Source organism: Indicator indicator, chromosome 5, assembly GCF_027791375.1.
Source record: "Indicator indicator isolate 239-I01 chromosome 5, UM_Iind_1.1, whole genome shotgun sequence".
NCBI lineage: Eukaryota > Metazoa > Chordata > Aves > Piciformes > Indicatoridae > Indicator > Indicator indicator.
The window spans coordinates 25,620,053-25,643,414 of NC_072014.1; the positions used below are offsets into that span (position 1 = coordinate 25,620,053).

Consider the following 23,362-nt stretch of genomic DNA (forward strand, 5'->3'; position numbering starts at 1 on the left):
GAGCTTGGGATATAGTAGAGACCCATTGGAGAGTCTCCTGATCTGGGTGCAGCATCCACAGAGGAGAATGGCAAGGCATGGGGGTGGGGAGTGCTGTACAGGCTTTAATGAGCTCCTCGGGACTGGGTGGTGAGGAAGGACTGGACCAGTAGGGCAGAGAGATACTGTGCTGGGGATGAACAAGTACCAGTGGGGCATGCTGGAGCTGAAGGATGCTAGTGGTGCGAATGCTCCAAGCAGGTGAAGATGTATCTGTGCTGTGACCCACACAGACCCTGCCATGTGTAACACAAGGGGCAGGGATGGGACATGGGCAGCTGGCACTGTAACAATGTCCAGTGTCCTGGCCATGGGTTACTGTCGCTTGGCCCTTGTGGTGACAACTCAGGGTGACACTTGCATTCCTGGCCCCAAGAGCAGGTTACTTACCAACTCAGGTTAATGGCTAACACTGGGTCAGCTCCCGCAGAAGGTGGAAGTTCAGCTGTGCAAGGGCTGTGAAGAGCCCTTGGGGTGGGGGAAGGTGAGAGCCAGTCCACCTCCTCCACTCCACAACCTGGGAGTGGTGCAGGGAGGCAGCAGCATGAATGGGGGCCACCGTGGAGTGCCTAGTGCCGGAAGCCCTGTGTTTGCATCCTGCTCCCCACAGAAGATGTGTTCCTGGATGCTGAGCTGTTGCTTAGCCCTTCAGGTAAAGGGGACCACAGTGAACAGCCAAACAGGTGGGATGGTGGCGAGAGGGCTAGAATCCTCTCAGGTGGCAGACAGGGGTCACATCCTGCCAGGTAAAGGGTGCCTGGGGCTCTGGCCAGGGTGTGCTGGGAGAGGAGTGGTGGGTTCTGTACCCACTTGGAGGGGGGCTGGGCATGGGAGGCTGCATCTCTGGGTGTTGCAGAGAGTCATGACCACCTCCTCTCTTCCCCACACAGCACTTGGCTGTGCAGGCCTCCTTGCTCTGCATCTTCCATTTCCTCCTGCTGCCCACCCTGCCTGAGGAGCTGCCCCACGCCCAGACCACTGGCGAGCTATTGGCACAAAGCCTCTTTGCCTGTGGCATGTCCACGCTGCTGCAGACCACCCTGGGGAGCCGGTGAGCAAGTGGGACAAAGTGGATGTAGCTGTCGCTAGGAGGATGGTGATGCCATGGCAAGGCATGGCAATCCCTTCCTAGACTGTGGGAAGACAGGCTGCTGGAGATGGGAAGGGAGACAAGGACAACATCTTGCCATGCATCCCTGCATGGCTGTCCTGCTGTCCCCCTCCCTGTCATCACTCCATCCTCCTGTGCTGTGCTTTCCCTCTAGCCTCTTGCTGGCTTGCTCCAGCAGCATGTGCAACTCTTCCAGACCATCTGGTGCCTATGCTCCCTGTGCCTCTCACAGGGGCTGGGTGTGTGGTCTGGCAAACACCCTGTGTGCTGCCACTTAGGATGTGCTAGGGCACTGGGGTATGAGGTGATCTGCCACTCTGGCATTTCCTCATCTTCCCTTCTTACTCTTTGCTCCCCTGGTAGCGAGGGCTTTGGGAGCAGCCCTGTCCCCTCTTTCCTCACTTACATACCCTTGCTGTCCTCTTTCCCAGGTTGCCGCTGGTTCAAGTCCCATCCTTCGAGTACCTCGTCCCTGCTATGGTGCTGAGCTCCCACCTGTCCCTTGGTGCCAGTACCGACAGGAATGGTGAGGACAGACCTGGAGCCTGTGTCCTGCAGGGCCTGGGCCATGCCGGTGCCCAGGGAATGGCAGTGACAAGGTGCCTGGTACACAGGGTAGGGATGAGGGGTAGCAAGGGCCCCTCTGGTGATGGTGCACAGCACCTCACTCACTCCTAAGTGCACCCACAATACATCTGGTCACCTCTCCGGGGAGAGAGATGATGGAACACTGGTCCTTCTTCCACCAGCAGCCTCTGTGCTGCATACTCTTCCACGAGCCCAGCATCCGTGTGCATCACATCCCTCCAAAATTCCCTTCCAGGCACGGCCGTGGCCAGCGTGTGTCGTGCACCGCGCTGCACTGTCACAGGGAGCTGGGCTGCCTCACTTCGAGAGGTGGGTGATCCTGGGCTGGGCTGGGGGTCTCAGTCTTCCTGCTCCACCAGCAGGTTGTCGCTCAGTCCCTTTTCCAGCACCCCTGGGGATTGCCATGAATAGTGGGGATACAAGGGAATGTGCAAATGGGAATTGTGGTGCATGTGGGTGCACATGTTCCCCTGGGCTTGGGGTGAGTGGAGCAAATGATGCTAGTGGAGCGGTGGGAGTGTGGCCAAGGGCGTGTGGGCTGTTCTCCATGTATCCTGCCCATGGGTCTCATCCTTTCTCCTCACAGGTCTCTGGAGCTGTGCTGGTCTCTGGGCTGGTTCAGCTGGTGCTGGGAGTGTCCGGTGTGTGCGGGTGGGCAGCCAGGCACTGTGGGCCCATGGTCCTGGCTCCCAGCCTCTCCATCATTGGGCTGTCTGCGTACAAGGAGGCTGCTTTCTTCTGCTCCACCAGCTGGGGGATAGCGCTGCTGTATGTGAGCCCAGGGGCCACACTGTTGTGCAGCCCCCAGGGCTTTCTTTCACCTTGGGGACAGAATGGGACATAGCCACAGTACACATTTGGGACCCCATCGTTGTAATGCTGTGTAGTGACTTGTGCTCTGTCTTCTAGGCTCATGCTCCTTGCTGTCACCTTCTCTCAGCACCTGGGGTCCTGCCGCCTGCCCTTCTGTGCCTTGTCCCAGGCTCGAGGGTGCTCCACAGAGCCATCTGTCCCCACCCTGCGCACCTTCTCGGTACTGTGGCTTGTCTGCCCCTGCTCCCTTCTGTACCCAGGCTTCTCTCCCAGGCTTTTGGCTTTTCAGTGCAGGGTTTCCAGGGACAGGGGCTTCTACGCACCTCTCTGGGTTTGGTAAGACCCAGCGGCCCTGGGGTTCTGGGGGCAGAGGCGGGGTTGAGAAGTCCTGATGCAGCAGGTCCTGGGTGCTGCTGAAGGAGTGCAGGGAATCTACACTCAAGGATGCTAAAGCAGCAGAGCCTGGGATGCTCCCTGCAGGTGTAAGGGAAGATGTGGTATGGCTCTTTGGGAGAGATAACAGGACAGGGACCTGCTGTCTGGAACATAGCTGATGGGGTGCTGGCCAGGGCAGGCAGGGAAGACCCCTGTTAAGTGTCCCCTTGCTGCCTTGCAGGTACTGCTCCCATTTGCTGGCGTCTGCATCATCTGTGCCATCCTCAGCCACCTCCACATTCCCTGGGAATCACTGGACCTGGCCATGGCACGACTGTCCTGGGCCAACAGCACCTTCCATGCCCCTTGGGTCCGCATCCCCTACGCAGGTGGGGGGCAGCAGAGCTGAGTGCAGACAACTATCTGTCTTTGGTCAGGGGTTCTATCACCCTTCTCCCTTTGCTGTAGGTGAGTGGAGGTGGCCGCTGCTCACCCCCCGGACGCTGGCAGTGGGCATTGCCATGGCCATTGGCTGCAGCATGAACTCGGTGGGCTGCTACATGCTCTGCAGGAGGCTGCTGCAAGCCCCGATGCTACCTGCCCATGCCTGCAATCGGGGCCTCTGCATGGAAGGGCTGGGCAGCCTCCTGGCAGGGCTGCTGGGCACCCCAGGGGGCACAGCTGCCAGCATTGCCAACACTTGCACCACTGGCCTCACACAGGTATGCCCGGGGGGGTTAGAAAGATCAACAAGGAATGCAGAGGCAGTGGAGCAGGAGGTGTGGAGGGCCAGGCTGTTAATGGGCTGGCACTGGAAAATGCAGGTCTGTGTAAAAGGATGATGGGGACAGAGTGCAGGATGATGCTCCTCTTCCTTTCCTGTCCTTCTTTCTGCCAGGCTGGCTCTTGCCTCTCTGTGCAAGTAAGCGCGGTGGCATGCGTGGTGCTGGGCATGTCGCCAAGGCTGGCAGAGTTCCTCACCCGCATCCCGCTGGCTGTTCACGGTGGGTACCCTGCCCTTCCCCTGTACTGCAGTACCTGCAGGCTGCCTGGTGCTGCCTGACTCATGCGCCCCACAGGAGGGGTGCTCTGTGTGACCTACGCTGTGGCTGTGGGCACGGGGATCTCCTACTTCCAGTACGCGGACATCGACTCGGGGAGGAACATCTTCATCGTTGGCTTTGCCATGTTCATGGCACTTTTGGTGCCGCGGTGGTTCAGCATAGCTCCAGCTCACCTGGCTACAGGTAGCAGGGATATTCCTCAGGCAAGGCAAAGCCTTGGACCACATGGCATGGTGGCCACACACCTTTGATGTCCTGGGAGGCTGGGTCAGCTCACAGCAGCAGCCAGCTGCCCCTTCAAACCCTTAAGTTTGAAAGAAACAGCAGTTCATGCCCATTTCCCACTGCTGGGCTGAGATGTTCTGGGTGATTCTACCACTGTCCCTGCAGGTTGGGTGCCCCTGGACCTCCTCTTCCTCTCCCTGCTCATGGTGCCTGTCTTCTTAACTGGCCTCTTGTCATTTTTCCTGGAGAACACAGTCTCAGGTGAGGGACTGCCCTAGGTGCTCTACATGAGCACTGAGGGCTGGACCTGACCACGGGATTGTCCCAATACCACTGGCTCTGCATTCAAGCAGCTCTGCTGAGCATACTGGGGCTGATGTGGGCCAGGAGTATGCAGCCAGAGGAAGGAACTCTCATCTCAGTGTCTACTGCCCTGCTTGCAGGAACCCTGGAGGAGAGAGGGCTGCTGCCTGAGCTGGCACTGTGGAAAGCTGGCACAGGCCATCACCACCCCTGTGGAGAGAAGAGTGAAGCCAGCCAGGGCTATGGCCTCCCTGCTGGGCTGAGAAGGCTGCTGCCATCCTCCTGCAAAGCCTTCCTCTGCTGTTTCCTCTGCCCAGGGAATGAGGAAGAGAATGAGAAAGAGGAGGAGGGCAGCCATTCTACCGAGGAAGGGACTACTGCTCCTGGGGAAGGGACACAGTTGCTCCCAAAACCTGGATCAGGGGAGCTGCAGTCAGCCAGGAGGCTGAGTGAAACAGAGATGCCTGCATGATATACCAGGGCCTGATCCTGCAGTGTGGAGGCACCTCATGGAGGACACGGCTGTGCCCCCAAGGCAGCTTGCAAGCCACTTTGTTCCTTGTTTCTGAAGCCTATGTGGACAGAAGCTGTGCCTCCATGCTCCCAGCATAAACTTCAGTTCCCTGCTTGGGAGAGAGCTATAAAAACCTTCAGCAAACTTTACACTTCCCAGGGGTTTCCTTTCCAGCCAGGGATTGCCTGTGAGATGACAACCTACTCTTTCCTGGCACCCTGAGGAGGGTGACCCTAGACTCTGCACACCAGTTGGCACTGTGCTTAGAGGAAGGGCTGGCTCTCCATCTCCTCAGGGCTGTGTCCCAGCTTTGCCCATGTCCCCTTGATGCTCATGACCCCAGGTATATACTAATGTGCTGGCTCTGGCACACTAGTATGTCCCAGTGTGGGGGTACAGCTCAGTTCAGTTCCTCAAAACAGTAAACCTACTTTCACCTACAATGTGTTGGTCCCAACACTTCTTGATGCTTAACTGCTACCCAGATATTTCTCTGGGGAACAAAACATTGCCTTTGCCCTCCATGAGTAAGCTCAGCGCTTGGATTGTTTCCTACTGCTGCCTAGGTACACCAACTGCAGCAGAGTCTGCTCTAGCCTTGCTTGTTGCTCCAGCAGATCAGAGTCCGTGGGTAGGGTACTGTATTGCCTCTACCAGTCTGAACTGGCCCGCAAAACCCCAGCAGTCTGGGGCTTTGGAGCCCTTGGGTGATGCAAGCCCTGGAACAGGCTGCGCCCAGGAAGTGGTAGAGTTGCCATGACTGAAAGTATTCAAAAAGCATGTAGCACTCTGGGATATGACTTAGTGGGTATGGTGGTGTAGGTTTGATGGTTGGATTTGAAGATCTCAGATGCCTTTTCCAGCATTAATGATTCTATGATTTTATGCAGGCCCCAGGTACAAGCTTGAAGGAAGGACAGACATGGGTAGGGAGAATGAAAGAGCTGGTCTCTAATAGTAATGTGCTTGGGCTGGACTATAGCTCCAGGTCATAGTTGCCCTTTCACCTGGTCCCAAGAGACATACATACCCCTCTCACCCCCAACCTTCCCCCTCAATGCCCAGGAACACCCAAAGGTGGCTGTGGAGTGAGAGAGATATAATGCCACTGTGTGGGCAGATCCCCTAGGATCTGAACCCTCTTTCCCCATCTGGGCCCTGTGCACTCAGTGGGCATGGAGTGCAGCACCCAGCCTGGAATCACCCAGCCAGCAACCCAGAGTAGGCCCTGCATCCCAGCCTGGTTCTGCACTCCAGCTGTGCCCAAACCCTCCTGCACCTTCCCCTTCACCTGGCCATGCAACTCAATCTGTCCAGCACCCTGCCTGGGACCTGCACTCCAAAGCCTTGCCTTCTCTCACCTTTCCCAGCCACACCTTGGGATGCAAATCCTCTGGGATGATTCTCCTGCAGTCCCACCTCAGGGTAGATGCAGCCTGCACAGACTCATGGCAGGGAGAGGAGGTGAAGGGGTGTGTGTGAATACGGTGTAAGTCGGTGGCTCAGGGTGCATCAGCTGGGGTGGGGGTGGGTTTGTGGGTGCAAGGTGGATGAGCTCAATACATGGGGTGCAGATGGGGATCATAGCACGTGGGTGCTGGGTTGAGGGGATCAGTGCCCAGGCAAGGATGAGACTGTGCTCAGTGTGGAGGGGGTGGTGGTGTGTGTGGTCCTGCTCTGCAGCTTCCCGTAAACCCAGTCCATGAGAAGAGAGCACACAGCCACCTGCACCCCCACCCATGCGGGTCTTGCCTGGGCGCAGCAGCTGAATCTCGGCACAAGCCCGGGAGAGCGGCGGGGCAGGTGCCTGCACAGACCAAGGAACAGGAGACTCAGCTGCTGCCGCCGCTACGAGCCGTACCGTGCCCACAGCCTGGGGGCTGTCCCCGGCTGGGCACTTTTAACAGGACACTTCCTAACAGGCGCCAGCACGGAACAAAGCCTTACGGCACTGCGGTTCCCATGGCTCCGCGCAGCGGCTGGGCCGTGGCACCGCCCGTGGCGGCGGGGGAAGCTCGGGAGGGACGCAGCAGCCCGGCGTCCTCAGCAGATGAAGGAGCAGACACAGACGCTCCCCGCTCCGGGAGTAATCCCCAGCCACCCCCGTTCCCGGTGACACGTGTGATGGACGTCCCGGCGTGCCCCGGCCCTGCGCGCCGCGGAAGAGCGCAGCACGCTGGGAGCCGTAGTCTGGCCCCCGCCCGCGGCCTGGCACCGCTCGCTTCGGCAGAGCCCGGCAGCCTTTGGCCCGCTTGCTCCCGTGCTTTCGGGTAATGTCACGGCTCCGCAGGGCCCCGGTCCTGAAGCGCCGCGGGGACGCTTGGGCTCCGAGTGTTGCGGCAGGCAGGGAGAAGCGGGAGGCAGCTCACTGCTGCCGGCGTTTGTGCAGGCAGGGGACGGAGCCCGGGGACGGGATGTCGGAGCAGGAGGAGGGCTGCAGAATCCTGCTACCCGCCCGAGTGCAAGTACGGCAGCGTAAAGGCTAATTTGCACGTAGAAATCTCGCTATATTAATGTCGGGAAGGACCAGATAATGCCGGGAAGGCAGCAGTTACGTTACTGTGCATTTGAGATGCTTACAGTGAGCGCGAGTAGGAACTGCCCTGCACAATGCTCCCTAAAATGCCCTCAGCAGAGCTGCGTTTGTGTATTGACTGAGCATCCTCAGTTCTGGGCTGTGAGATGGGGCTGGCATCGTGCAGGGACTAGCCATGAGGCTACCCCAGAAACTCGAGTATTCCTTGGTGAGAGATGCAGAGACCTGATTGCTCCTTTGCAGATGGAAGGCTCTGAGAAGTTGGAGAGCAGCCTCCTGACACAGCCCTGGACTTCTGTTTGCTTTGGCAAGTCTACTTTTCTTGCCAAAGCATGCTTCAAGGATAGTGGCTACATCTTGCTGATCTCCGACCTCAGCAGCGTTTGGTACGAGAGTACGAACTCTGAGGCCGTGGGACAAAGGTCTAAGGTGAGTGTCTGGAAAGTCCAGGGACCTCCTTTTCTCCTTGCAGGAGAGGAGCATGGACAGCTTAGTGACACAACAGCTGTTGGATTTGACTGGGCTTGGGTGCAAACACCCAACCTGGGAACCTGTGCCGAAGCACTGTCACCCACGTTAGCCGAGCCCCCTTCTCCTGGGAGAGAGGGCCAAGCTATTTAACAGGCCTGGGACAGCCAGGTGTTCACAGGGGTTGTGTGCTGAGGTCAGCACACTTGTTTCACTTGTGGGCTGAATGGGCAGCTGGTTTCTCCAGGACCAGAGGGGCTTGAAACAAGGCTGCCTTCCCACCAGTGGCAGAGAGACTCCTGTTCACATTCACAGCCAGGTGCAGCCTTCCACAGACTGTCTTGCCAGCACAATGCCCAAAATATGGGTCCATGCCTGTTTCCCTAGCCAGCGTGCCCAGGCTCCTGCATGTCGCCTCTGTCTGCCACATTCCTCTATCACAGTGGCTGTTTTCAGTGGCTGGTGGCAGAAGGGATGGGCATGTAGTGGCAACCTTTCCCTAGCTCTGGCAGGTGAGCTGAGCTGTGACAGCTCACAGCCAGCCCGCTACACGTGGTGGCATATAGGGCGTATGGTGGGGACCATTACACCTTGCTCATCACCCAGTTCTCCTAGGCTGGCAGGTCATGGCAGCTTTTCCAGTTTGGCTGACCTGGGAGAGCTGTTGGGGAATGTACTATCACGGGGCTGGAAGGTGAGGCCCAGAGATGGGTTTTTGCAGTGCTGGGATATGCAAAAGTAGTTTGGCTCCTTCTGTGCTCAAGTTTCTGCTGCCTTTTTTTTTTTTGTTTGTTTTCCCCAAGTGCCAAGCTCCCCACAGTGCTGCTGCACCCCTAACCTTGCCTTTCCCCAGGAGCTGAATAAACGTCTGACAGTCCATGTGTCCTCCTTGCTGCGCCACTTGTCCGGGCTGATGAGTCCTTTGCTGGCAGGAGAGCCAAATGCCACCACCTCTTTCTCCTGCCACCATGTTGCTGGTGGCCTCAGCCTGCACATTAAAAGTGAGCTTTCAGGACTTCCATTCTACTGGGACTTCCACTGCTGCCCTGCACCTCCAGAGATGGTGAGCAAAGCTGCGGAGAGTTTGGGGAAGGGCATGTCCAAAATTCATAGAGTCATACAGTGATTTGGTTGGAAGGCACCTTAAATATCATCTAGTTCCAGCCCCCTCTGCCCCTCTGGGCAGGGGCATCTTCCGTTAGACCAGATTGCTCAAATCCCCATCTAACCTGGCCATGAGTGTTTCCAGGGGTTATGGATTGTCATTGTTTTCAAGGTTTTGGGGTGATCCTGGGCTGTACTGGTGGATATAGAATGCCTGGCTCTGCCTGCTACCCCTCCCAGGGTTCACTGTCCCTGTTTCCTCCCACTAAGGCTTTGGTACCCTGGTTGGTGGCTTGCAGAGGGGCAGGAAAGGCCTAGCAGCATTTTGGGACGCTGCCCCGCACAGCACAGTGATGTGCTCGCTGCTCCTTTGATGCATGCACTGAGGTTGGACACAGGGAGCTGGGTGGCCCCCATCGGCCTGCGGGCGGCTGTCGCGGCAGGGTGAACTACAGCCGCCTCTCCCCGGCCCTCCTCGGCTCTTGCTCTTTCCACGAGCCTGCCTAGCGTTTTGGGCAGTCCGCCCCGCTCCTGGACCGCCGCTGTCCCGCCGGGGCGCTGCGGCCCTGCGCGCACAAGAGGGCGCCCGGCACCCGCTTAATGGGCTCGGCAGGAGCCCCGCCGCCGGGCCCGCGGCTTTGCTGCTGGCAGCGCCGCCGCGGGAGGCAGTTCCCAATATCCCTGACACCCGCCGGGTCCTCCGGGTCAGGACCTTTCTCCATCCTGACTGGTGGTGCATGGGCACCACGGCGGGACGGCGGTGCTCCCGGCTGCCTTCGAGCTTGAACTGGGGAGCACCTGTCTGGCTTGGCTTCTGGGGCTCACTGCCCGGCCTGGGGCAAGAGGTTCAGAGGCTGAGCTGAGAATGCTGAAGAAAGCACGAGGCATGAACGCGTTGGAGCAGGTCCAGAGGAGACCATAAATATGATCAGAGGGCTGGAGCACCTCCCATGTGAAGACAGGCTGAGAGAGTTGGGGTTCAGCCTAGAGAAGAGATGACTCACGGAGATCTCATTGTGGCCTTTCAGGACTTTAAATGGGGTGTATAAGAAAGATGGGGACAGACTTTGTAGCAGGGCCTGCTGCGACAGGATGAGGGGTAACAGCTTTAAACTAAAAGGTGGTGGGTTTAGATTAGATATAGGGAAGGAATTTTTTACAATGAGGATGGTGAAATTGCTATAAGTTGCCCAGAGAGGTGGTAGAAGCCCTGTCCCTGGAAACATACAAGGCCAGGTTGGATGGGGCTCTGAGCAACGTGATCCAGTTGCAGAAGTCTCTGCTGACTTGCAGGGAGGGTGGAGTAGATGACCTTTAGAGATCCCTTCCAACCCAAATTACTCTAAGAGAAGGTGCAGCAAAGCCTGAGCTCCCAGCTGGTAGCTGCTTCTTTTCTGTTGTTTGGAAGCATGCTTGTTGTCTATGAGGCACCTATGAGGTGAGAAGCAGTTAGGATGCTGAGGGTGGCTGGTGTGAATGTAAGAATGAGGACCAACTCTGGACTGCTAACCTCGACTCAGCAGCTGGCCAGGGGCTCAAGGCAGGCACAGAACCCACCTGGCAAACTGTTGCTTGCCTCATCCCAGCTGCACAGTGAATGGTGCCCTCTGAGCATTTGGGTAAGTGATGGCTCTCACCTCTGTGGCTTGTGCCTGGGGATGAGCAAAGTGGATAGCTCATGGTGGGCTCTCCACAGGAGTGAGAAGGCTTTGCAAGTGATTCTGGGCTTGCTGTCCTCTCACCTGTGGTCTCAGCCTGGCCACAAAGATAAGTGGCATGCTGGGCCATGGGGATCCCAAACTCCTTCTCAGGGGCTGTGGGAGGTGATGAGCAGGAGGCTGCTTCACATGCCCACAGAATCAGGGCAGCCCAGTCTGGCTCTGGGCCAAGAGATGTGCCCAGGACTCTCCATGGGGCTTGTTCAGCCATGAGCTAAGGGTGGGCATGGTGGGCTGCAATGGGGAGCTGAAGCTTGCATGGATCCAGCACATTGGAATTCCTTGTGCTTTTGAACTTGCCTCCCTGTGAAAGTCTCCTGTTCCTCAAGCCACAGTTTGACGCCTCAGACCCTCTGTTCTTTGGCCCAGCTGTGCCTCTTTACTGCCCAGTAACGTGCAATGGGGTGTGCAGAGCTGTGGGGAGGGTCTTGGTGGCACATGATGGGGTCTCTTGCTGTACCCCAAATGGTGGGTGGAGCATTGCCTACACATGAACCCTGTCCTCATTGGGCTTTCCTACCCAAGCCCTCCCTCGCTACAGCCCCCAGCTGTGAAAGGATGGAGCTGGGATGGAAGGACATATCCCACAGCATCTGGCCTCCCCTTCTCCCAGCTCATGTCTTTTAATCACTTCCCACTGGTTTTGGATGAGATATGGGGTATACCCAGCTCACCTGGGATGCAGCTCTTGCTGGAGCCTTGGCTGGCTACTGTCCTTTGACCCCTATATGGACAGCCATGTGCGTTTCTGGACCTTTCCTGGAGTGTCCCTCCTCCATCTTAGGTGTCTCGTCACCTGCTGCGGCCCCTGATTCGGATGAGCCTGGCTCTGCAGTACCAGGTGCAAGAGCTGACTTCCTTGCTGCTCCAGAAGGATGCTGAGATTGAAGACTACAGGGAGAGTGGGGCCACTCTCAGCAGAGGTGAGAAGGGATGCCCAGGACTGAGTCAGGAGCAAGCAGGGAGCGAGTTTCCTCCTTAGCACAGGTCTGGTGTGCTCTTCTCCTGGCTGTTACCCAGCCAGGATTGTGTTTCATGTTCAGCTGTGCCAGCAGTGAGACAGTAGCCAGAAGACTGGGGAGCAGCCCCTGGGGAGAGCTGGAGGAGGAACAACCCTTGTCCGGTAGCTGGAGGAGTTGGGGAGTCGCCAAGGGACTCTGCTTCACCGAGAGCACCTGGCTGCTCCCCAGGAGCCAGTGGGGATGCCAGTGAGGGCTGGCCCTGGAGCAGTGTCAGGCTCCCTGCCCAAGGGCTTGGAGAGCCACCAGGGGCTCTTGGCTCCCCTGCTGCAGGAAGCACAGCTGTGTGTGTGACCTCCAGTGTCTGGCTCACCTTGCCATCGAGGGGCACAGGTGGAAGGAAGCCCCCTTGGGTAGGACATGGGACAGGACCTGGCTAGGGGAGCCACCTTGTTAGGGGGAAAACACCCAACCTCTGCCTATGGAGGTTGGCTGAGCACTGTTTTTTTGGATCATCCCTTGGTAGTGCTGTGCTTTGTCCTGCTGCCAGAGGTGACACGTGCCTTTACATGGCAACCTTGCCCCGCTGGGATGTGGTATCTGATGGGGGTCAGCCCTGACTTCTGTCTCACAGCCAGGAAGGTGTTGTAGTCCGGTCCCTGTCCCACAGCAGGTACCTCGCCACAGGAGACTGAATCTGTCCAGCAGCACTAGAGCTGCATCAGCTGTTCACACTCCCTTCTCTCCTGCAGTGGCTGGCCCTCCAGGGCTTGAGGCAGCCAGGACAAGCCAGTTTGGATCTTGGGACTGATGCTGGTGGGCAGGTAGCCTCTTTTGTCTCTTGCTTGTGCAGATCAGGAAGCTGGGAGGAAGCTTTGCACCAGTGCTGCTGAGCAAAGCTGGCCAAGTGCTTCTCATAGATTGCACTGGGTTGGAAGGGACCTTCAAAGATCATCTTGTCCAACCCCCCTGCAGTGAGCCGGGGCACCTCCAACTAGATCAGTCTGCCCAGAGCCATATCAAGTCTGATCTTGAATGTCTTCAGGGACAAGGTCCCAACAGTGTCCCTGGGCAACCTGTTCTCATTGTAAAGAACTTCTTTCTAATGTCCAACCTAAACCTACCCAGCTCCAGTTTAAAACCATTGCCCCTCATCCTGTTGCTCCAAGCCTTTCTAAACAGTCCCTCCTCAGCCTTCCTGTAGATTTCCTTTAGATATTGAAATGGAGCTATAAGGTGTCCCCAGAGCCTTCTCTTCTCCAGGCTGAACAGCCCCAATTCTTTCAGCCTGTTTTCATAGAAGAGGTATTCCAGCCCCATCATCTGTGGCTCTCCTCTGGAGCCGCTCCAACAAGTTCATATCTCTCCTGTGTTGAGGCCCCAGAGCTGGTCATTGTACTGCAGGTGAGGTGTCACCAGAGCAAAGTGGCAGAATCACCTCTTCTGGTCTGCCAGCCACGCTTCTTATGATGCAGCCCAGGATGTGATTTGCCTTCTGGGCTGCAAGTGCACATTGTTGGCTCATGTCCAGCTTTTCATCCACCAGTACCTCCAGGTCCTTTTCTGCAGGGCTATTCTCAACTTCATCATCCCCCAGCCTGTACTGATACCAAGAGTTGTCCTGACCTAGGTGAAGGACCTTGCACTTTGCCTTATTGAACCTCACGAGATTCTCCTCAGTCCACCTTTCCAGCCTCTCCCGGTCCCTCTGGATGACATCCTGTCCTTCAGTCTTACCAGCCACACCACTCAGCTTCTCCAGACAACATCTTTGCAACAATGGGGAAATATTGGTGTTTTGAATGCGGCATGGAGCAGAATGAGCTGTACCAGGGGTTTTCCCTGTCTTGCAAGAGGAGGACACAGGCTGGCTCACCTCTCCAGAAAAGCAGCCGAACACAAGCAGTCCCCTGTCCTATGGTGCTGAGACCCAGGCAGCTCTTTCAAGCTGTAAGACCTGGGAATGGTGCTGAGCATGTCCTGCTACTGTCCCCTGCTCCTCTGTGCAGGAGGGTTCTGGAGCAAGTGTGGATGGGCTTTGGGCTCTGCTGTGTGGCTGCTGTGTGTACCAACAGGCTCAGCCTTCTTCTCCCACTTCTCTGTGGTTCTTGCACCTTCTGCTAACTGGGTGATGTGTCCCTAGCCTAAGGGGCCTGCTGGGCTCTCCCTCTGGCTCTGGGATAAATATGCTGGGATAAGCTGTTCCCTTGCAGCTCCCTCACCCCACAGGCAGAGGAAGGGGAAGCCAGGGTGAAAGGTCTTGCTGGACCTGACCAGGTTGATCCCTACTCTCCCCTGCAGACCGCCTACGGACAGAGCCCTTCCAGGAGCAGACATTTCAGCAGAACTTCATGACTGAGGTAAGGAGCAATGGAAGTCCTCTTACCAGAACAATGTGTGATGGGCTGGATGCCCCCATCTGGTGGGGCTGGTTGGACTTGCCTGGAGAGGGATTATGCCCAGTAGCTCTCCCAAGGCTCTCCTTATGTCCTTGCACCTCATCTGAGGGTGGGAAGAGCTGGGGCCACACCTGATATGGCCAGATGTGAACCTGGCACAGTGTTTTTTCACCCTCTCACCGCTGCCTGGCTGCTGGGAGTTGCTGAGGGTGTGAGCTGGGCTGGCTGCTGCATGGCAGCATGTCATCTCTGGGTCATCCTCACCTGCCTCCCACACTTGCTGTTGACCTGAAACACTAATGCTTATGGCAGACAGGGAGCAAGGGAATGAGTAGAAGCCATCTGCTCCCTTTGGTTCATCTGCTTTTAAGGGTGGCTTTGCTGTGGTGCATCGTGGGGACAAATGCCTTTCAGCTGTTGCCACCACTCTCCCCTTGGCACACTCAGCTCTAAAATCAGATATGTGCTGTAGAGAAACTGGGGCTGGGAGGAGGGAGTCCTTCCTATGATCCTTTTTTTTCCTGGAAATAATTGCAGAAGCACTAAAATGATTCAAACCAGTAAGGCAAGATCAGAAACAATTGATGCCCGTTTATGCAAAAAGGCTCAAGATGCTTCTGAGTGTTCCTGTGTGCACTGTGAAGGCACAGGCTTGGGGCACAGCGGTGTCTGCTGGGGACCAGAGTCAATCAGAGTGTCCATGGTGTCACAGGGGCTTTGAGAGGATGTCACTTTGTGAGACACAGGCTGATGTTCTTTCAGAGCCAGCAGTAAACCGTGTGCAGGGTTTCTAAAAATTAGTAGATGATCCCTCTTTTATATGAGCGGCATTGCATCTAGTGCAGGCAGCTTTCATTTCCCCTAGTTATGATAGATAGAGATGAATTCACTGCTGGACTGCAACTTGGAGGTTGCCTAGGGACCGATGATCATGACCAGATTACGTTCACCCTAGGCAAAGAAAGGGCATTCCTAAACAGTAATTTATATCCTTCATGCTTTGAAAGGGCTAATTTTCCAAAGCAGGGGGAAAATTATGAGTGAAATAAGCTCAGAGGAAACATTTAGATAGAAAAATGTGAATGAAAATGGTGAGCTCTTTCAGAAGAATTTCAGAACCACAAAAAGCCACAATTCCACAATCAAGAAAGAGGGCAGTGCTGGCTGAGAGCCCGTTCTGGTTCAGCGACGAAGTGAAGGCAGCAATTAGAAATAAAAGAGCAGTTTATAACAAATGGGAGAGTGGGAGCAGATAGCAATCAATATAAATTAGAAATTATGAAGTGTAGAAAATGGGTAACAGAAGCTAAACACATCAGGGAAAAGTAATAGTGAAGGACAGAAGGAAAGGGTTTTATTTAGTGTATTAGGAGAAAACCCCAAGCTCCCAGCAACAGGGTAAGTATATCAGTAGACAGAGGTGGTAAAATGATTGATACTGGGGCAGACGTGGCAGAAGGAGTTGGTGTTTTGGTGCTGTTGCTGGAAGGATGCAAGCAGATGTGCCAGGATCGGGGGATGATGCAGTCTTTGTCTAATGGTTGGCCGAACAACATCTGCTAAATACAACATCAGGCTTGGTAGGTTGTGAGGCACAGGGGAAGGTGCTCAGTGATGCAGGTTGGGTGGGAGGGGCGTGATGCAGCCCTGCACAGAAGCAGCTAGTGGGGAGCTCCTCTGGCAGAGACTTAAAAGGTGGGAAGGAAGTTGGGGCTGTGTGTGCCAGGAATGGTCCAGGAACAGCTAGAGCCCTGGTCAGAGAATGGAAGGGTTTAGGAAATGCATCCTCTGCATCCCCTGACAGCCAGGTCTGAGCACCAGCCATGGAGGAGAGGCTGGTGGAGGGCTGCAGTTGTTCATTCAGTCTGCTTGGGGTGATCTTTGCAGTCATCTGATTGCTTTCTAAACCCCCTGATGATGCTTTTGGCCAATGTACCATCCTGCATCAATGAGCCATGAGATGCAAGCAGCTGCTGCCTTTGGTTTGAATGTGGTACCCCCCTGTTCCTCCTGATGCCTCCTCTATCTTGTGTTAGTGAGGAACACCAAACATGGCTTTGCAAATCTCCACCACCAAAACTGGCTGCTCACCCCAGTCTCCTTTCTCTTCCTGCAGCAGAAGGGTGGGATAGATGATCTTGTTGTCTCTGGACAGGTATGTCAGAGCTCTGGGGCAATTTAGTACTCCATTTTCCGGCTTCAGAAAGGAACAGCATAAGGGTCTGGGATCCTTTGGGACATGCTGCAGGAACCTGGAATGCTGTGACTGACTCCCATGCCTGGGTTTTCAGAAGACGCTGGACAATCGGTGTGGAGTCACAGGAATGAATTGAGGGCTGGGGAGAGAGCCTGGCATTGACAGACTTGGAAGGGAAGAGTTCCATCTAGCTTATCAGGGAGAAAATCGAGAGGCACCTTGATTACAGTGTGTGAGGGTCTTTACAAGGAGAAAATGGTGGTTAGTAAAGAGCTCTCTTTAATCTCGTGGAGAGCAGCAGAGCACGAGCCAGGCACCAGGAGCCAGAGCCAGGCAATTTCAAGCTCGGACAGAGGCGCTTGGGTTTGCTCCTGTGGGTGATTAGCGACTGGGGCATGCTCCCAAGGGCAGTGGTTGATCCTCTATCTCTTGATGTCTCTAAAAGTGGGCAGGGAGCCTGTCTGGAAGGAAACCAACTTGCTGGATGTGGTGGGTTGAAAATTCCCCCCCAACATTAACTTAGGATATGCGTGGTTGAACTTCAGTGGGAAGAAGGTCAGCAGAAGAGATCTGGTGTGCCTTCCAGCTTCTTCTGTGTAATGAGGCTTCAGGTTGTGGATGTTTGGTATCAGTAAGCACCTCCTATCTGGAAGGGATTGTGATGGTATGGCACAGGCCTGGTAGAATGGAGGATGCTGATGTAGATGCTTTGCTTGCTTTTTTGGATCACCCATGAAGAGGAAAGGACCTGTCAGTCCCTAAGGGCAGAGCTGCAGAGCTTCTCGGCTTAAACGTGTACTTTCCCTGGGCTTGAGTGCGCTTGGCTGTCCAGGGCATTTTAACTAAGCACAGGGACTTTTCCAGCAAAGCCCTAAGAATATTTATACGTTTAGGAAACGACGCTTTCACACACGCAGTTTTTGGCAAGGGTTCACTGCTGAGCAGCTGCCTGGACTTGGGCAGAGCTGGAGGGAGAGTGGCAGCCGTGCACGAGCTGAGGCAAAGGCGGCAGCTTTTGTTGGCAAGCCCAGGGGTTCACACCATCAGGGGAAGGAGCAGGCAGCTGGAGAGGGCTCAGCACCTCAGGGCTGCCCTGGCATCCTTCCCAGCAGCCTAGGACCCAGCAGGTCAGGTGTATTTTGTCCACAGGTCTCCCTTTGGGTCACAGAGAATACCTTACGGGTCAGTGTAGGGTGCTCACCCATGAGTTTTGAGACACAGCTTCTGCCAGAGGCCATTGTCCGACTCTGTGAAGGGGGCAGGTTCAGGAGATCCATGCAGTGCTATGCCTCCTGCCCCCAGGAGGGCAGGAAGAGCTACACCAGTGACAGACTCACCGATAGCATCAGTGCAAATATAGCCCTGCGTTCCAGGATGCTCTGCCCTGCGTATTTTTATCCGCCGTGGCCGGTGCCCGGGGGCGGCTGCTCCGAACCTCCGTGAGCCAAACGCGGGACCTCGGCAAACAGGACGCGGCGGGTTCACGGCTCGACCCCGGGGCCCGGTGAGGAGGAGGAGGATGTGCCATCAAAACAAGCAACGCCAGAGAGGAAGATAAACAAACAGGCGGCTTCCAGCCCGACCCCAGCCGAGGGCGAGCAGGAGCCCCGAGGCCAGGGCTGGCGGCGGTGCCGGCAGCGGTGCTGGCTGACGTCAGGGCGCCCGGGGGTCAGCATCCCTCTTATTGTTCCCCATCGGGGCTGGGACGGTGGCCAGACGCCCGTCACCCTCCCGCAAGGCGACGTGGGCCAGCGGGGCAGGTGGAGGGGAGCCAGTGTTGCCCATCGGAGCCGCTGGCCATCACCACCTTGGGGTCCAGCTGGGCGCCTTCCTTCACGCTGCCTGCCTTCAGCACCCCTGCCTCTCCTTTTTAATAGGTGCTAAAAATAAACCTCAGAGAGTACAGCTGCTGTACCCTGGCCGTGGTGGGCCATGCGTTTTGCAGGGTGAGGACGGCATCCCTGAAACCCCCGCCATCTCGGTGCGGCAGGGAGGAAGTGGCCCTTCGGCTCCTTGTACTGAGGGATGTTTTTAATTAGCGCAAGGTAGCTGCGGCTTTGCAGCTGCGACAGAGCTGGAGCGGGGCTGGCGGCATGGATGTGGCATGGGCTGCGTGCACGCAGGGTGCACAGCCCCCCAGACGATTCTGTGGGGGCTCGGCCGAGCTGGGGCCCCTCGATATGGGGCTGGGGAAGAAGCTGTCAGCCATGGTGCCGGTGCTAGGAAGGCTGATGAGCAGGTGGACTCAGGGAAGAGGTAGCAGCATGGGGCTGGGTTTTAGGGATGCTCAGGTGCGTGAAGCAAGCACTTCTGTGGAGCCAGAGATCTGTGCTGTGTTCATCTAGTGAGACCCATGTGTTCCTATGCTCTCTTCTGGATAGAGACTGCTTCTGGCGTCCTTACTTCATTGCTGAACAAGTCTTGGTCACTGAATCTCATTGCTGCCCTGGGCTCCAGGTCCCACATTGGAAACACAGTGGGCTACAGCCGGGCTGGGGGGAGTAGAGCATGTGCTGCTCTCCATGCGCACATGTACACAAGGAACTGCATGCTACTGCAGTCAGGAGGAGCAGGGGATTGCTTGTGCTAGCTGTAAGCATGTGTGCAAGAGCAAAAGCATGTGTGCAAGAGCAAAAGCATGCACACAAGAGCACAAGCATGCACACAGGAGCAGGAGTGTCTATGTCAGCACCGACAGGTGCAAGGGGCAGATGCCACCTCTGATGGCATTTGAGGGGGAGCACAGGTGCTCATCACTGTGTGGGGGCTGAGGGGTGCATGGGCACAGCCCCCCCGTGGTGTTTGCCATGGAGAGGTGTGGTGGATGGCACTGCAGCATTCTTTATTTGTTTGCTGAGGACCGATCAGGTGAGAGGGACCCAGCCAGGGCACGCTTTCTGGGCCACCACCGTCAGCCACAGTCTGCTTGCACAAGCAGTGAGTCAGTGGAGCTGCACGCTGCTAAAACCAGACTTGGCACACGCACCCTCGAGCAGCAACCTGCCCAAAATAGTGCCCAGACCGCAGGCAAGGAAGAGCCCCCAGCAGCTGGGATAGGGCTGGGCTGGCTGTGATTGCTCCAACCCTTGCAGCTGCTGGAGATGGGGATGTGTGGTGGCAGCAGCTGCTGGTCTAAGAACTGTGCAGAGATGCTCCTGCTAGGGATGTCAGGTGGTCCACATTCTGATCACCTGTGACTGTGTCTGTGCCTGGCCACAGCTCTGGCACAGACACTGCAGACAGTGGGTGGCACCTGGGTTGTCTATGGGCAGGTGCCTGCTCGGTCCCTGACCCATTTCAGCCCAGCATCACGTGGTGATCACACTTCCATCTTTGGGATAGAGAGATGGACAAGTGCCATCACAGCCACCCTCTCTGGAGCGTTGTATGGCCCTCGGCTCTGCAGTGGCACATGGTCTGACACTTAGAAGGAACCTTCCTTTCCAGTTGGAGTCTTCCTCACCCTTGCCATGCCATGCCATGTCACGCTGTGCCGTGCCATGCCATGTAAAGCTGTGCCATGCTGTGCCACATTATGCCAATGCCAAGGGACACTGCAAGCAGGAAGAGGAGTATCACACACTCCAAACTCCGCTCCTATGGGAGAGGTTCCAGCCCATGCTTGGGCACTGGCTGTGCAGCACTGCTGAGGAGCAGCTCAGCTCAGGAGATGATTGATCTCGTGTCAGCAAGCGGTGGTTTGAGCCAGTGCCAGGCCTCAGCTCAAATGGGATCATTGAAGGGGAAGAGCCCCTTCCCCCTCCAGAAAGCGTAGCACCAATCGCCCTGCCGCCATCCTGGCTCCCTTCCCACATCTTGGGCATTATTGGCCCTGTGACCGCAGGCAGCTGCCTGGCCCTGGGGAGCGCAGGAGGCACTGGGGAGTGCACAGGCATCTGGAATTTCAGCCTTGCTGGGCTGATCTAGCTGGGGCTGCATTAGGGTTAGAGGAGGGCAAGGGGGGGGATGTGGGGATGGCTAGCATATGAAAGGTGAGGGCCAAGGTGCACCTTGCCACTCCATCCCAGCCATTTGTCCTGGCCATTCAGCTCAGGGTGTGGCACTGGCTCCTAGAAGCAAAGGACCTTTTGGGAAGGAGAACAAGGAAGACTTTGAGCAAACTGTAAAGGCACTGCTCTGTCAGCAAGGGACTTGGTGGCTTCTCCATCTTTAGCTGATAGGGTCTGGACATGGGCATTGCCATCTGTACTCTGCCAGCCACAGGCAGAGCAGAAGTGCTGTCTGCACTTCCAGCGCTGCCTTCTCCAGCTCCTTGTATCCCTTCTGTGTCCAAAATGTCCTACTAGGTTTATTCACCATGTTCTTGTGTGTCCTGAGCCTTTCTCCAGCTCCCCACATACCCCCATCTCCTGTGACATTCACAGGCAGTTTTTTTACACTGTTTCTGAGAGCTTCTCCCTCCCTATGCCTCAGGTCTCCCTAGCCTCTGACAGTCATGCTGGCCCATATAGAGGTTGTATGTAACAGCTGGGCACATCTTGGCAGGCAGCAGCCCCCAGGGAAGGGGCACAGCCCTCAAATTCATGAGGCTGCTTGCTCCTATTCTGCTCAGACCTGTGCGTCCCATGCATCTGTGTAAGGCAACAGAGCCATTCATGTGTTTCTCTCTCTATTTATACCTCTCCCTTTCCGTATTTAGTGTGTGTGCAGGCAGAAGGGGCAGCGAACGCCGGGGCCACTGATGTTCTTGGCTCCAGTGCCGGCTGGAATTTCGTCCTGGAATGTATCCTGAACCGCTCTGAAAACACGAATAAATCTCTGTGCGTTGTGTGCATACACAAAGATATGGACAACGTATAGACACAGAGCTGTAGAGGGCATTTGGGAGCTCTGCTGTTCAAAGGAAGGAGTAGCCAGGCTCTTGGTGAGGTGAACACCTCCAGATCAAAGGGATGTAGGGTGCTCTGCTAGCAGCCATGCACCTTTGGAGATAGGTGGCCCTTGCTTTGTCCTCTCCAGGGAGCTGAAGCCACCCTTTAGGTGACCTATCCAAGGCAGCATGTCCAGCTGCCCTGAGCAGTGCTCTGATCCCTCAGAGGTGGCATTTCATGGCTGTCCTCTCATGGTCTCTGTTTTCCCAGTGAGAGACCCAGAGAGTCAGCTCCTGTACTGCTGGCAGAGCCTGGTAGGGCAAGGACATTAGTCCCTTTGGGGCATGGGGTGGTCCATGGCTTCTGGAGGGTCAGGGCTTCCTTCCTGCACATCAGCTTGGTCTCACAGCTGTCAAGGAAAGATGATGATGTGGAAAAGGAGAAAATGGATATTGGGTAGCAGGTCCCAAGCAGGTGCTGGGATGGGTGTCTCTTTGGGATGCTGGAGCATCTGGTGATCATGGCTGTCTGAGAAAGATGATGAAAAGGGTAAAATAGAAATTTGGTACCAGATCCCAAATGGGATGTTCAGCCATGCCAGGAGGGCAACTCCCTGGGAGGTGCTGGCAGCTGCCTTGCTGAAGATGCTGTATGAGGTCCCAGTGGGAGCACTGCTGGGTCTCCTGCACCCCTTGGCCAGGGAGCAGGCACCCCATTTAGCTCAGCTCAGTGTCATGCCAACTTCTTGTCTTCTTGGGTGCTGAAAAAGGAGGGATTTTGGACTGAAAATGCCCACGTTTGGTCTCTGGCCAAAAGTGATGTGTTTGTGGGTGGGGGAAATTGGAGCAAATTCCTGCTGTGAGTCGTGCACGTGTGCGCGGGCGTGCAGAGAGGGGAAGCACAGTTTTCCTTTTGAAAAAAAAAAAAAAAGCCCGCTTATTTTTATACAGAACTCCAGAAGGGCTGAAGGTGGAAACTTGGCCTGTCAGCAGCTGTCACAGGGGAGCAGGTCCCTGCCTGAGTTTGGGGGGAAACCACAGCTGGGTGTTAATGGGACTGTTAATGAATTAATGTTGGCTGCTGGGGGCCAGGGGGGAGTCTGGCTCGGCACGGCGTGCGCGCACAGAGCCCTGTCCAGCACATGGGCTCTGGATCCCAGCACAGCTGCAGAAAGCCCCAGCTTTGGGAGACCTGCACTTGGGGAAGTGTAGGTCTCTCCTTCCAGTCATGTCTTGCTCTCTGCATTCTGGAAACACTTGGACGTGTGGTCCTGTTGTGGGAGAGGGTCCTACACCTGAGAGCATGTCTGCAGCCATCATGGATGTGTTATCTTTTGATTGTGGGCATCTGCTGCCTGAGCTGGTAGTACTGCTTAATGCTGGATCTCCTCATCTGCTGAAGCCAAATCTTTAAGTCAACTTAAAGAAAACAGCAGAAAAGTGAAACCCCCCCAGGCTTATCTATGGGTTGGAGAGCTTGTGCTGCTCAGTCAGTGCAGTGTCTGCAGCAGCACTGGTCTCTGCACAGCACTGCCCATTTGCAACCCTTCTTAGGGTTATTTATATTGCTGTCTCCTCCAAAATGTGGAGGAGCACCCATGTAAATGTAGTGAGCACAACCATGCCCCATACTGCAGGCTCAGCAGTACTTTTGTGAGGCATTCACACCTGTGGTGCTGAGGACATTTCTGGAAGAGGAGGGTGCTGTGCTAACATACTCACCTGATGCTAGCCTGGTTGGGGTGCGGTAAGGCTGAGGAATAGCACCAGAAACTGGTAGTACCATAATGAGAAGGAAAACGCAGAGAGGATCTGGGAAAGAGAGAGAAAAAATTTCTCTGTGGACCTCTCCTGCTGCATTTGGCTTCAGGCTCTGGGTGAGATCTCAACCATAGGCATCTCCTGGGGTTTCACCTTCTGGTACCAGACAACTGTTGAACCAAGAGTAAGGAGTGATGGAGGGATGACTGTGCCAGGGGAAGGATGACAATGTCAAAAAAAAGATGACTGTGCTGAGGAAGGAAAGACCATGCTGAAGTAAGGGTGACCATGCCCAGCACGGAATTGTGAATGGACAGTTTCCCAAGAGAGTATGCTGTTAGGGATGGAGACAAAACC

The 23,362-nt window shown here is 55.8% G+C and overlaps 2 protein-coding genes across 2 annotated transcripts in view; both read left to right on the forward strand.

The window, feature by feature from the left end:
* Window positions 1-583: 583 nt before the first annotated feature.
* Window positions 584-5,051, forward strand: SLC23A3 (solute carrier family 23 member 3). Its single transcript, XM_054381081.1, has 12 exons — window positions 584-691; window positions 930-1,090; window positions 1,582-1,676; window positions 1,974-2,047; window positions 2,325-2,506; window positions 2,648-2,771; window positions 3,168-3,315; window positions 3,395-3,648; window positions 3,825-3,930; window positions 4,006-4,173; window positions 4,381-4,476; window positions 4,659-5,051. Exons 1-12 carry the CDS (start codon window positions 584-586, stop codon window positions 4,988-4,990), a joined length of 1,848 nt encoding a protein of 615 aa, XP_054237056.1. The 3' UTR covers window positions 4,991-5,051.
* A 2,760-nt stretch (window positions 5,052-7,811) lies between these two features.
* Window positions 7,812-23,362, forward strand: part of NHEJ1 (non-homologous end joining factor 1) — a 45,681-nt gene continuing 30,130 nt past the window's right edge. The window contains exons 1-4 of the mRNA XM_054381353.1: window positions 7,812-7,997; window positions 8,890-9,099; window positions 11,643-11,781; window positions 14,119-14,177. Of these exons, the coding sequence (XP_054237328.1) occupies window positions 7,812-7,997; window positions 8,890-9,099; window positions 11,643-11,781; window positions 14,119-14,177 (594 nt within the window). The remainder of the gene's footprint in view (window positions 7,998-8,889; window positions 9,100-11,642; window positions 11,782-14,118; window positions 14,178-23,362) is intronic.